This window comes from Crocodylus porosus, unplaced genomic scaffold (genome assembly GCF_001723895.1).
Source record: "Crocodylus porosus isolate Cpor-Errol unplaced genomic scaffold, CroPor_comp1, whole genome shotgun sequence".
Classification (NCBI taxonomy): domain Eukaryota; kingdom Metazoa; phylum Chordata; order Crocodylia; family Crocodylidae; genus Crocodylus; species Crocodylus porosus.
Genome location: NW_017728910.1, coordinates 21,157,080 through 21,170,888, shown reverse-complemented (window position 1 = coordinate 21,170,888; position 13,809 = coordinate 21,157,080). Strand labels below are relative to the sequence as shown.

Sequence of the window (13,809 nt, the reverse complement as noted above, 5' to 3'; positions counted from 1 at the left end):
GGGGCATGGCTGGCTACTCTATGGATTCCATTCTCTCCAGTCCCATGTTTAAAAGTATGCAGGTGATGCACATAGTTGTGGAGAACCTGACTGAAGGCCTCCCCTAAATATTACAGGTATTGTGCAATTAAAGAGACCCTGCAACAAATGGGGCTCTTGGCTCCCACAGCTGGGACCAAGAGACCCCACAACTGATGGGACTCCTGGTCCTGGCTGTGCCCTGACAGTTGTGGGGCTCTCAGCCCCAGCTGCACATGACAGACGGCTGGGACCAAGACCCTCATCGGTGGCAGAGTATCTTGGCCCCGGCTGCACGTAACCCCCATAGCTGGGAGCCACCTCAGCAAAGAGGACCCCAGCTATGACAGCCTGCTTCTTATCAATTATGTTCCTCTGCAGTGGCAATAAGGCGTGACTGGAACTAATAGGCAATCCCACAATCATGCCTTCTGACACACACATGTAGCGCAGCAGGAGGCATGATTAGATGGATCATTCATTCGATCCAATGCCTTTATGTGCACAAGCAGAGGGAGCCAAAGACTTGCCTCTTTTTCTGCTGGATTTTTCTTAAATGTTGGTCAGCCTGTAATTAGGTGGAGGTTTCTTGGATGGGGTGGGGAAACCAGAAACCTGAAGAACAGGCCTAGCATTTTTAATTTGGGTTCATTTGCAGCTTTAAATGTTGCACAGGTGCTATGAGACTAATGAGAAACATCATAAAAATAAAAAAAGAGAAATACAACTACATTTTAGATGTATAGATACTCCATGACGTTTTAAGTGACATGCAGTCTATATCAGGCAATTTGGACAAAGTATATTGATTGTCTTTACCTTTGATGATATGATTCTATTATCTGCAAATTTCTGGGGAACGTAATGGCCATGCTGGGGAAAACGGTTGGCTATATAAATAGTTCGTGTATCACTTTGATGCGGTGGGTCAAAACCCTAAAAAACAGAAGAGTAAAAAGCAGATGATCAACAAGAGATATTTTACAAAAAAAGTTATACTTTGATCAGAAATGGCTTATAACATTCTGCTAATCCTTAAATTGAAACAGTATCCAAATTTTACCAAGAATCTTCCCTTTCATTAGCAGGTTGGCCTTTAATGGCACCTAATTACATTCTGAATAATGTATATGTTCTTTCAACCTTCACTTTGGCTAGAGAATTTTGAGAGATCCAACAAAAACAAATCTAACTGTGCATGTGTACTCATTCCTTCTGGATGTGTCAGAAAAAACCTCAAATATCAAGGAGGAAGGAGACCACTTGTAAGTTGTACAAACAGAGGGTGAAAGTTACTGCCTTATTAGTAAAACCAGAGGACAGCAAGTCTGAGCAGGAAATTTGGTTCAGTGTGGGTACAAATAAGGAAGAGATGAGCAAGAACGGAGATGAAAGCATAGCAGGATATTACAGATATTTATAGCTTCACTTTGGAAAACTAGAAGAAATAACTGAATTTCAAGGGAAAGATTAAATAAACAAGGGGTACCGTTATGTCATACTACAATTCAGGTTTGGAAAAAGTCTTACTGGTAGGAGAAGGGGAAAAAAAGACCCAAAAAATAGACTAACAGTCAGACATTTCTCTCCTTTCCAAAAGAAATACAGAAGTTTCTGCCTCAAATAGCAGCTCTGTCTACAGTCACATTATTTACTCTACAACATTTTCCATTTTTACTACAAATCCGAGTCTACCAACTGCCCTACTGCTTCTGCAAGCACTTCTGACAGAGCTACATACAAGTTGAAGACATTTTAAATAGTGCTGTATAGATTCATCCTTAAAGTGTGGTTTATAAAAATTCTGATAATTCTTAAATTAATCCTTAATTTATAATGCTGCTCTGCAAAGTCCTCAACAAACAGCAGACTTCCCAGTCAAATATTTGACCCTACTCCTGCTGCTGCTGTTTTAAAACAACACCTAGTATCTGCTGCTATCCTAGCTTTGGTGAATCGTCACAAAAGTACGCTAGGTACTTCACTATAAAGCATGCTAGGCAGTTCCTTTTCCTTGACTCTTACTGCAAAGGGTGTTCCACTAAACTGGGAATGAACCTGTTTCAGAAGCCTGCTGCAAGACTGATCCTGGACAACTGGAATACCGCAGGGGTTACAATTAACCCTGCATGCCAGAATCATTTCCTTTCTGCCTGCAGAACTTAACAATTTTCACTAGCTTATTGTTCTGATGACAAATTAGGCATAGAGAAACAGTAACTACTCTGATGGAAGAAAATTAAGCATGTTTTCAAAGTTGGGGGGGGTCCCATGCTAAAACGTGAAAGGAAACCACAAATTGTGGACATTTGCATTCAGAAGTTGCAAACTGAAAGTTCAGAGGTAAGAACAGAACCAGGGGAAAGGTCGGTCAAAATTGTTTTGCCCACTGAGGTCAGACAGCTGTGGTTCATTCTCCAAGGAACTGGTTCTTAACCTCAGTTCAGCTATGCTTTATAAATCTGTCTTCAGAGGTTACGTACAGGTGAATATTAGGGCTGTGAGAAGCTTGGACAGCAGATTGATTCCAAGGAAATTCGGCTTGATTTGGGGGCCAAATCCGCATTGAATCAGGAGACCCATTAAAAGGTCCGAATCGAATCAGAAGCCTCTGAATCAATTTGGAGATTTGGGCAGTCCTCGCTTGCAACTGCAGGGAGCTGGACCCAGGCTCCATGCTGGTACGTAGGGGCAGGGGGCCTCAAGGAGAGGGAGGGGGACCATGGGGGGACCCCTGCCCAGCCACATCCCCTGCCAGCTCCCCCAGCCCCCCTGAATGCCCCGGCACTTTAAAAAATAAAAAAGCTGGCTGCACCAGTGGTGACTGGGGCCTCTGAGGGCTTGTGGCAGAGTCCGCCCCCCCCCAACGGTGCAGGGCACCGTGGGGCAGCAGTGATTGCCCACCCCACCTTCCTGGCACCCATGCAGCTTGGCAGGGTGAGCAGTGTGGCTCAGCAGGGTGTCACCTGCTGTCCCAGAGCTGGGGCAGCTCCAGCAGTCACCCAGAGCCTGGCAGTGCTCAGCCTAAATGACCCCAGCTCCTGGACGGTGCAGGGAGCCCCGCGGCACCCTGCCAAGCCGCACTGTACCCGCGTGATGCAACAGCTGCTGTGCGGCAGCACTCCCTGCTGCCCCCACTGCCCCGCACTTTGTGGGGGGGGGCTCTGCCACAAACCCTCAGGGGCCCCAACTGCTGTTGCTGCAGCTGGCGAGTGCAGGACTTTTTTAAAAGTGCTGGGGCCAGGTAAGGCAGCCATGGGGGAAGGCTGGCAAGCGGGTTGGGAGTAGGGCCCTGCTCACCACCACCTGTTCAGTTTAGAGGAGAGTCGGCCTAATTTGGTGGCCAAATCTCCAAATCCAAACTAGCCAAATCGAATTACTGTCCCTCCAAATCTGAATTGAATACTAGCTGCTTTGCACAGGACTAATGGATACCTAGTAGATAACTGCTTGACAAGGAAAGGACTAGGGTTACTGGTAATTATTTCTCTTTCAAAAATCTCCACTCTTGAGAACCTCTGACAGCTTCTTCTCTCTCAAAGAATCTCTTTACTGAGAGGCTTACTAGATGCAAGAGCTCCAAACTTCGCATGGCTTAGTGTCAAGGAAGATAATGCTAGAGAGGTTTTTGCCATCATGCTTTAGGCTTCAGTCAATTCTAGCCCTACCAACTCAATGTCAGACTTAGCTGGATGAGCAATGCCTTACAGAATTTCTACATCAGCTTTTCCAGATCCTCAACACTAGCTGCTTAGAAAGAAAATTTTAAAAATCAAGTCCAACAAAGAAAGGCTGAAGCAGTTCCTCCATTCTCTTTCAGTCTGAAAGAGAGCAAACTGCAGTGAAGATTATGCCCTTCATCACAAGCACTGTGATATCCAGGGACCTGGGTTTTCCGTTTGCTGTGTGCAGGGTGCCTTTGTGCCTGCCACTTTAAGGGCCTGAGCAGGCTCTGAGGCAGCTTGCAGGTGACTGAAGAACCAATCAGGCAGTCATGACAGCCAGCAGGCCCCTTGATTGGAGCTGGGCTGCAGAGCCTCAGCATAAAAGCAGGCCCTGAGAGGCACAGCTGGCAGTTGCTGCAAGGATGCTGCCTGGTTAACAGTGGCCAGGCGGAGCTCTTCTGCTCCCAGGCACTTCTAGAGATTCGGGGTTGGGACTACAGGGAAGGAGGAGGTTCCCAAGCCCCAGAGAGAAGGCTTTCGGTCTAAGGAAAGCAAGACCCAGCCTAGGAAGGGGCTTATAGCTTGTGGGCCTACACAGAGGCTAAGCAAGCCCCCGATTAGAACTGGCATGGGTGAGGCTAGGGGCTTACGTAAGCCCAGCTGAGTGAAGGGCTGCCTCATGTAGGACCTCTGGGGCTCTAGATGAGCCCTGTGAGGGACAGGTTTATGGTGGTCCCCAGAGAGGGACTCCTGTGGAATAAGAGGGCCAGCTGTTGTGGCACTGAGGCCAGGGAATCCCAACCGGTCCAGGCTGGGACCCGGGCCTGAGTATCCAAAGGGCAAGCATGCCCACAGTGAGGGGGCAGGCCAGGGCTGCAGAAAGCTATCTGGCACCCAGACTGGCCTGGAGGTAGGGCCAGAGCCTAGAGAGGCTGAAGGTCCCTTGGATGGGGGAGACATCATGGCCAAAGGGAAGATGGACTTAGCTGGACAGCAGGCAGTGATGGAGGCTAAAGCACAGCCTCTGGATGGGAGGCATCTGGAGAGTTGGGGCCAGATGAGAAGAAGCCAGCAGATGGAGGCTGCAATAGAGGGTCCAGGACAGAGAGCAGCCCAGGTACAACATATAGGAGCCCAGTGAGATTAAGACCAGGGCATGCAGGTCTGGGGAATGACCTAAAACTACACCCTGCTAGGTTTGGATAGTGTGGTGGGGCTGCTTGTGGCAGGGCAGCTTCCAGGAAATGCCACACCTGTGTCTCTCTAGTGAAGGGCAAGTATGGGCACCAGAAAGTCTCTGCCCCCGTTGCCTCGTTGGGTACCACATGGAGGGGAAAAGCTAAGGGAGCACATCCTGACAGAAAAGCACCAGGCTTGGGCAAGACCTTGGAGGTCCAAGGCCTGAACAAATGAGGCCTAGAGCAGAGTGAGGTTCAGGTATGCTGACACGCCTGAGTGGGCCATAGGCCAAGAGTGGGGTCCAAGTACATTATGGACACCCGAGGCCTGCAGGGTATAATGCTCTGTAGGCCCAGCGAGAGGTGGACAGCAAAGGGCTAGAAGCCTGATGAGAAGTATAGAGCCCAGTAAGGGGGGATGAATGGAGGTCCCAGTTAAGGGGTTTGGGGCTAAGGTAAGTCTCTGGATGCCTGAGGCCAAGTCTGGACCCAAAGCAGAGTGCAGCCCAGCATTTGGGCCAGGGAAATAATAGTAAATTGCTTGGCCACACTAGGCCACTGGCCCAAACTATGGGGCCAGGGGAGTTAGGGGTACTTTGGATGCCATCTGTAAGGCATGGGACATGGTAAAGGGGAGGTTGGAGTTGTGTAGTACAGCCTTGGCATCAGGGCACAAAATGGGCAGCCCCCCCCCGCCTAGAAACAACTTCGTATTATATCGCAACAGAGATGAGGCAGGTGGGCGGACTGCCCTAGACAGGTCTGTGATTGGTCCAAGCGATGCCCCCGCCCCGGTCACAGTGTGGAGAAACACTGAAAACCACAGACCTTCTGCTTTAAAGAGAAAAATGTGGGAAATGGCAGGTTTCCCACTGCAGGCTGGTAGAGTTCCAGCCTGGAAGCAGCTGCTTGGGCTGGGCAGAATAGGAATAGGGTGATCAGGCCTGTTGTGCCACATGCATGTCCACATGCTCACGTGCAAGTGGGAGGCAGGCAGCATGAAGAGACGGTAAGTCTGTGGGAATTGGTGGCAGACTGAGGCCACCATGGTGAGAAAGGAAAGAAAGGAGTGGGGCAGGGCTGGGGCTCGGGGTGCTGCCTAGCCAGGGCAGTGTGTAGGGCCCAGGGCCAAGGCATGAATACACAACCACGGGGCCTGGCTGGGGAACGGGATGAGGACATGGGCAGCTTGTTTGAGATGGGGGGTGGGATTCCCCGCTACTACATGCACTCTTAGGGAAGGGGGCATATGCTCCCCCCAGATTTATGCATGGGGCAGGGGAGTATACAGGCTACCCACTGTGGGCTCAGGGCTCCCCGCCCTGCTGCCCTCCCTCCAGGGCCTCTGTGGCCCAGAATGCAGGACCCAGTGCAGGAGGGGAGAGCAGGGCAGACAGGCCTGGTGGCACCACCAAGAGCTCCTTGCTGGCCGCATGTTCACAACTCTGCACCACTGCTGCTGGGTGGGAAGGGGCCACCTCGCTATGGTGGCGCAGCTCCCAGCTGCACCAATCCTGCTCACCCTGCTCTGCCCTCCTGCACTGGGTCCTGCCTGCTGGGTTGCAGAGGCCCCAGGAGGCAAGCAGCAGAGCGTGGAACCCTGAGCCAACAGTGGGTAGCTTGCATCCTCCCCCCACAGTGGGCTCTGCACCCTACTCCAGCTGTAGCAGCCACTACCTCCCACAAGTTGTAGCCAGGGCTTGCGTACTGCTGGGGGAGAGGGCAGTGGGAAAGGGGCTGCCAGCCCTGGCCCAGGTCTCATAGTCCTGATGGCTTGGGGGCCCCATCTGGCAGGACCAGAGAGGGGGCAGCGGGCTGCAGGTTGTGAATGAAGGGCACCAGCAGGGCTGGGGGGTTGGGGACTATGGGTGGAAAGTGAGGAGCACTGGCAGGGCCAGGAAGCTGGGTGGAAAGTTATGGGCACTGGCAAGGCCATGGGGCTGTGGGTGGGGAGAAGAGCACTGGCAGGGCCCAGTGGGCTGTGGCCTGGAACGAGGGGCACCAACACCCTGAGTGGGGAACAGGACAGAGCTGAGGATGGCTTTTCTGGGGGATGAGGAGGGTTGGATCTCTGCCGCTGCATGTGCTCCTGGGAAGGCATGCGGGGCACATGCCCTGCTGGTTTGTATTCACAGCAGAGGTGGGCATGGGCTGCCCACTGCGGGCTTGGGTTCCCTGCCCTACTGCCCTCCCCCTGGGCCTGTGTGGCCCAGCAGGCAAGACCCAGCAGGCAGGACCCAGCATGGCATGGAGGCTTAATGCTGCTGCCAAGAGCCTCGCGCTGCTATAGGGAGGCACTCCCTGCCCACTTGTCAGCAGCAAAGGTGGTGGCATGCAGTTGCAACCCTCAGCTGCCAGGCAGGCAGGGGGTGCCTTGCCACAGCAATGTGGAGCTCCTGGTGGCAGCATGAGCTTCCCTGCCTGGCCCTGTTCTGCCTTGCTGCACCAGGCCCTGCCCATTGGGCTGTGAAGGCCCCTGGGGGCAGGGCAAGGTGCCCAAGCCCACAGTGGGCAGCCCCCCCCAACAGGCTCCACTCCGGCTGCGCTGCCCATGGGGAAGGGGGAGCCAGATTCCATGCTCCATCCTGCCGCAGCAGCTGCTGCCTCCCACAGGCAGCAGGGGGCTGCCCTGTAGCCCTGGCAGCTGGGGGCCCTCTCCAGCAGGGCTGGGGGGGTGCAGGGAGCTGTGGGTGGCGAGTAAGGGGCACAAGCACAACTGGAAACAGAGGGATGCAACAGTTAATGAGCTCATAACCAGTGGAAACAACCAAACAAACAACTAAAAACAATTTTAGAAACAAGGAAATAAGTTAACAAGACCAAACTCAGAAAATGCACAACAAAGTGAATCTTGAAGGTAAACTGCAAATGTCTGTTGGACAGGACAAGCAATGCAGCACTAAAAATATACAAACACCTGGAACTTGGCTTTTTCCCCCCCCCCCCCAGCATTCTACAGGTCCCCAGACTGTGCCATATGCTTATCACTTTCTCTGTCAGGCTTATCTCTTTTTCTACAAAGTGTGGGGTAAATATTCCAAGGCTTCGCCAGCAATAGAGAGATCATTAAAGAAACTGAATTACTCTGTTTTGTCAGTTGTACAGACAATAAAGGAGGCTTTTGTAGTAAGTCAACTCAAGGAAAATTCCTTACTTATACAGACCTGTCCCTTCAAGCCTTACTAGTCTATAACTTTCTTTATGAAAAACAATGTTAAGTACTATGAAAACTGTCATATTATATTGTTCTAAGTACCTGACAAAAACCAACGGAAGTATCTATTTGTATTACATCTGCAAGAATGAAATAAGATTTCCAGCACAATATCTGTGATAGGCAATCTGATAAACATAGGTGCAACAAATCCTAGATGACAGAGATTTAAGTTTTATATGCTCTGTTAATACAAACACATCCTATTAAAGGCAAACTACTCCATTTCTCGTATTAGTAATACTTACCATTCATGAAGAGAGGTTTTAGATACTTGAATGAAAAAATTTTACAAGAATGTGGGTAAACAAAGATAAAAAATATGAACTGCTCGTCAAATTATTAATGGTGCTAAAGAGTAATTTACAAACCAAACCTGATGTGTACCACATGGAACTTACAATATAATTCAGGAAGACATGCAACAAGATAATACAGAAATGAAGGGGAAGAATAAAAAACAGATGGTATTACAAAGAGGTTTGAAGGAGAATAAACTTTTGACAGACACGTAGTGGGAGCTGTTCTTGTCATAGTGTTCACCATGAAAAAAGGTAGGAAGATAAGACTGGAATAAGGAGACAAAAGGAGCAGTTAGGAGAAGGGAGTCGAAAAATATGAGGCAAGAAAGAGGAAACATTATTAACCTTTTAAGGAAGAGTGTAAAAGTAGTACATTTGAGGTGATAAAATATAGGTTGCTGATGAAGGGTCTCTTGTAGAAACACTGACAGAGAACGTAAAATAAAAGAATGCTTTTAAGTACTAGAGTTTTAGAGGACTGGAAGCTGCAAATCTGATTTCTTGACTTGTTTGTAAAGAAAACAATAACTAAAATGTTATATTCAGCACTGAAAGATTTGGGGGAGGAAAAAAAACCAAACATTCTCTGGTTAATACAGCAGGTATACATGGAACTTTTTGACCTAGGAAAGTCTCCAGCACTCACAAAAACACAGGTGCTTTCCACACCTAAGGCTCTGTGGCCCTGCTCTGAAGTAATTACGCTAAAAAAAAAGACTAAGACAGATGGAGGGTAAGGGAAAGCAGAATAAGCAGGGCCTATAACTGCTAAAATCATGATAGAAAAACATTTTTAAATTGTGGTATTAGCTCAGGGTTGGGTGGAAGATTTTGAATATACTAAACACATGTGTACACACATTTTCAAAGCTGCAAGAGGGCATTTTGGCACCTAACAGCTCACAGCACTGCTTTCCCACAATATTTGCATGTGATTCACACTATATGGGTACCTATGAGTTCAGAATTAGGACTATTTTAGAGATGGGGAATGGAGACACAAAAATATTTAAAACCCAATTTTGAGAGCAAATGTACATGTTTGTGTATTCTCACCGAGTCAGCAAGACTTTTTTTTTTTTAAGTAGGTAAAAGAGGCACATGCACAAATGCAGTATCAAGGTCTCAGGGACTTCCCTAAGGTGACACCAGGCAATATAAATCTGAACTAGAGTGAAGCCAGACCTCTCAAGTACTATTCTTCAGATTAAGTCACCAGCCAATTTTTTATTACGTTACAACCGTGCCATTACATAATTGTTTGTAGGCACTGTAACCAAGCACATTGTCAGTGAACGGTACAAATTAGATTTCTGTTGCTATCAAGCCATTTAATTTTTGTTCCTAACCATATGCATGAAGCTGGTTATACAATAAAACTAAGTTTACTGAATGAAGTAGTTCATCTTATCTGTCTAGGCAACCTCCGAGCCCAGGTGCCAGAGCATGGCACGGAAAGGCATTCTGCTTGGCACATGTGCTTGGGGGCAGACGGGGGAAGGGGCCAAGGCTGCACTGCCACAACAAGGACTGGGCCCTTGGTGGCTCCCCTGCCATCTGGTCCTGGCATGCCAACATCTTACAAGACAAGTTTGTGGGTGTTTTTGGCATTCTGCCCAAAAACAATGCTGACCCCTGGTCTAGGGTAAGCACTAGGTCTATCACTAAGATACAACCTGGTCAAGAGATGCAGAGAACACACTACTCCTTTTAAACTGCAGCTGGTAAAGGCCTCTCCACACATTAGGATTGCCCCAATATTTTTATTCTGCATCTCAACTCCAACAGAGGTTTCTGCAGCTAAGTAACATGAAATGAGGCCTCTTAAACTAAGCTCATGCTGTTATGAGAGACCCATTGTCATCCATACCCTCTAATAAAAGGTATCATTTTCCTGAAGTTATTGCAGTAAATATATTTTCTACCTTACAAGCAGAAGTCCTTGATTTCAGAATCAACTTAATTACAGATGCTTAATTTCAAAGCTTACTACATCCTTAAGACTTTTCAACCGGGTGAACCAGATGAATGCGGCTCCCTCCCCCCTCCCCCCCATCCCCACGAAAATAAGAAGTTAGAACAGGGGATAAACAGAATAACAATAAAGATCCCTTTTATCTCTTCTTTATAAGCACAAAAGCCTAAATATTTTAGCCACTGCTGAGCCTTTCTACTGATTTTTGTGTCATGGAAAGAGCATTACCTAGCACTAAAATACAGGTCACTTGATTTCTTTTCACCTCCACAAGTTGAATTCAGCTTGTATTGAATTCAAGGGCATTACAGGCAGTTTTCAGAGGGAAATTAAACCAGATAATACTGTCAGTGTAAGTACAGCAGAATGCGAACAACAAATCATGCCAATTTACAAAACAAGAGCCAAAAGATGTACAACTTTAAAAACCAATAAGAATGTTATTTGATTATCACTCTTAAGTAATTTTAAAATAACTTTTGGTTGCTTTCACCATGCAACTCAGAGAAGATCTACGAAACCAAAACTAAGTAAAGAAACAAAACATTTCTTCTTTAGCAGTATTTACTGTAACTGCAATATACCTTATTAAAAATAAAAGCAGGTGTAATTTCAGACTCGGGGTTTAACCGAACACCACCTCACAGAAGTGGCTGTTCTTTTAGGCCCTACAGAAGATTTCATCCTTTCAAGGGTGCCCAGTCCAGCCCATGAAATAGGGGCCAGAATCAGAGACTACATGCCAGATCCTCAGCTCAAGTAAACTCATCAAAGCTTCCCTGAAGTCAGTGGCAACCAAAGATTTGTCATCTGAATCCTATCCTTGGCTCCATCATCCACTGGCTCTGAGTTTAGACATCACAATATCTCTGGTGCTTTTGTTTTTCTTTATGAGCCATTCCCACCTTTATAAAAGTGTGTAGTCCACAATAGTGTTATTCCTGCGCTCCTCTCTCTCTGCCATTCCAGAGAGGGGAACTTTCATTCACCTCCCTCTTGTGCCCACCACTATGAGTTTGAGATCCAGCTTCATTAAGAGGCTAGGAAGAGGTGCTAAGAGTGACAGTTTTTATTTTGGGAGCTGAACAGCTGTCTCTTTACAAAGTCCAAGAGCCTCTTCACTAATGAAACCAGAACAAAGTCAGCAGTAAAAATAGCTTCTCACTGTTCCCAGCCACCTGGGCCAAATTTGGGGAGAAACAAGGTTCAGGCTCTCACATCCCACTTCCTAATTTCAGTAAACTTGTAAGTCAAAAAAACATTTTGAGGTGGAGCAAAACATTCCCCCTTAGCAGGAAACCAACTGATATGGGATTGGTTTTTGACTGCAGAGCTCACCTCAGACAGAAACCATGCCTCACAACTACATGCTGCATTTAAAAGCCACACAGAGAGGTGATTTCAGTCATAATCAAGAAGAGAAATCAGAATTTAACTCCCATTCAAGTACTTACACAGTCTTATGAAAATATTACACTGGTGCTGGGTAAGCAATACTGAGAGACGTATATGGTAACTTAAAAAGAGGGAAAGGATGAAAAGCGGCTTCACTGAATGCTACGCAACAAAAGACTGCTCTCATTTATCTGGCAAGCGCAAACCAAGAAAACCAATAAAGTCATGTTAGCCACTCAGCCACAAGCTTCTGGGATACACAAGGGTATCCACTGTTAAACCATCATACTCTTAAATCCTACCTACGTGCTATTATTTTATTATGGAAGTTTAGCTCATAGCAGCATTTCACAATTAAAACAGAACACGTGCTGTACAACACTGCCAACTGAAAAGGCAGATATCTGTCATCTTTTCAGCAGTGACTGGTGAGATGCATGATCAAAGAATTTCACAACACACCAGTGGCCATTTCAAGCTTTATAATAAACGCAGGAAAATTCATGGATCAGCTGCACTGCTTATGAGCTGCATAACTACCATGTGACATACAAGTAATACACCACTTATTTTATTACCCATAAGTAAATTTAAGTGTGCAATACTTCTGCTCATAACTCACATTTCTGCAGAAAAGATGCAAGACTATGATCTGCTGAGAAAAAGAAACAAGACAATTATGAAACTTTACGTATAACTGAATTTTCCAGTAGATGAAGAAAGAAAGAATAAAACAGTTTTATCTGAAACCTCTTCCGCTACTCAAAAGCTGTGGATAACAAATCTAGCTGAGGAAAGAGATACTTTATGGGGTCCTTCAACACCATGGCTAAGTATTAAAAAAAAAGGAACTAAAAACCACTGCAGAAGACCTTTTTGCTAGAGAAGGGATTTGGGGCTCTTCAGATGCATTTTGAATTAAAAAACAGAAATAAAATCCATGCCCTGGAAACTATGCAATGATTTTCTATCAAAAGATACACACAGGACAAATTTTCAGAGGCCTGTGCACATTCCTACTCAAACAGCAAGCCAATAATTCTTCCAGTCAATTCACTGTGCTAAAAATCAAACACAATTTGCCATAGCAAAGGTACCATAAAAGGAGCAAGTTTTCTTGCAGCGATTTTAAGCATAGTTTTAACCACAAAGAATAAAGAACCCCAGATACCCTCAGGTTTAGATGCTGCCACACAATTTGTTCCTGGTCTTTGAAAGAGCTGCACCAGCAAATTTAAAAAGAAAGAAAACAATAGTAAAATTAATATCTACTCTTTCTGCAATTTCCTCTTCCTCCCTTCTGTTTCTATAGTTGCTTACCACAAATTGTGGTAACCAACTCATACTTCAATCTCATTAGACAAATATGATCACAGCAAATGAGTCTCATGATGGGTGAACAAAGGTATTCCAGGGAGCGGGGAAAAAAATCATTTTTTACTGAATGAGAACAAACAGCCCAGCATGGTATTTGGGAAACTATTCCACTAGTTGTGTCATAAAAAATGTTTCTCAACTGGCATAAGGGCAAAGCTGTTAACCAGAATACCCTGGAGAAACTTCTTTTTAGCAAAATTTGAATGACTTCCTAAATTAACCTCAAAAGATCTTTTTTCCCCCCCACACCCACCCCTCTTTCTGTAGATTCCTTCAGTAGTACTCCATAGTACACCATTTTCTTGTGGCATGTTCTCCATAGAACTGACTGATGACAAATATGACAGAATCTTGAAGATGAGGAAGGGAAAAATACCTGGAATAACAGCAGATGAACTGTCAGAAATTTGCCAAATTGTGCCTCTGTATATGTACTCCCATGTTGATTACAAGGGGGATATATTAATTACCACTGAAAATAAATGAGTGAAGTTTCTTAAAAAGAAAAAAGTACTCAATTATGCATAATCCATTTCTCATGCACTGGTTGCAAAAGGTGCGTGCTAAAGGAGATGGGCGCACAGGTGGTTTTCTCTTCTATCCTGCCAGTGAGTGGACGAGGCAGACGGCATGAAAACGTGCATCGCGGAGACCAACTGGCGGCTACAGGAATGGTGCTTCGAGG

At 46.4% G+C, this 13,809-nt stretch overlaps 1 protein-coding gene across 3 annotated transcripts in view; it reads right to left on the bottom strand.

The window, feature by feature from the left end:
- The window catches only part of ATP11B (ATPase phospholipid transporting 11B (putative)), a 108,949-nt gene that overhangs the window by 79,099 nt on the left and 16,041 nt on the right, over positions 1–13,809 (bottom strand). For all 3 annotated transcript variants that reach the window (XM_019532779.1, XM_019532781.1, XM_019532780.1), the window contains exon 2: positions 838–954. In XM_019532779.1, coding sequence (XP_019388324.1) covers positions 838–954 — 117 coding nt within the window. The remainder of the gene's footprint in view (positions 1–837; positions 955–13,809) is intronic.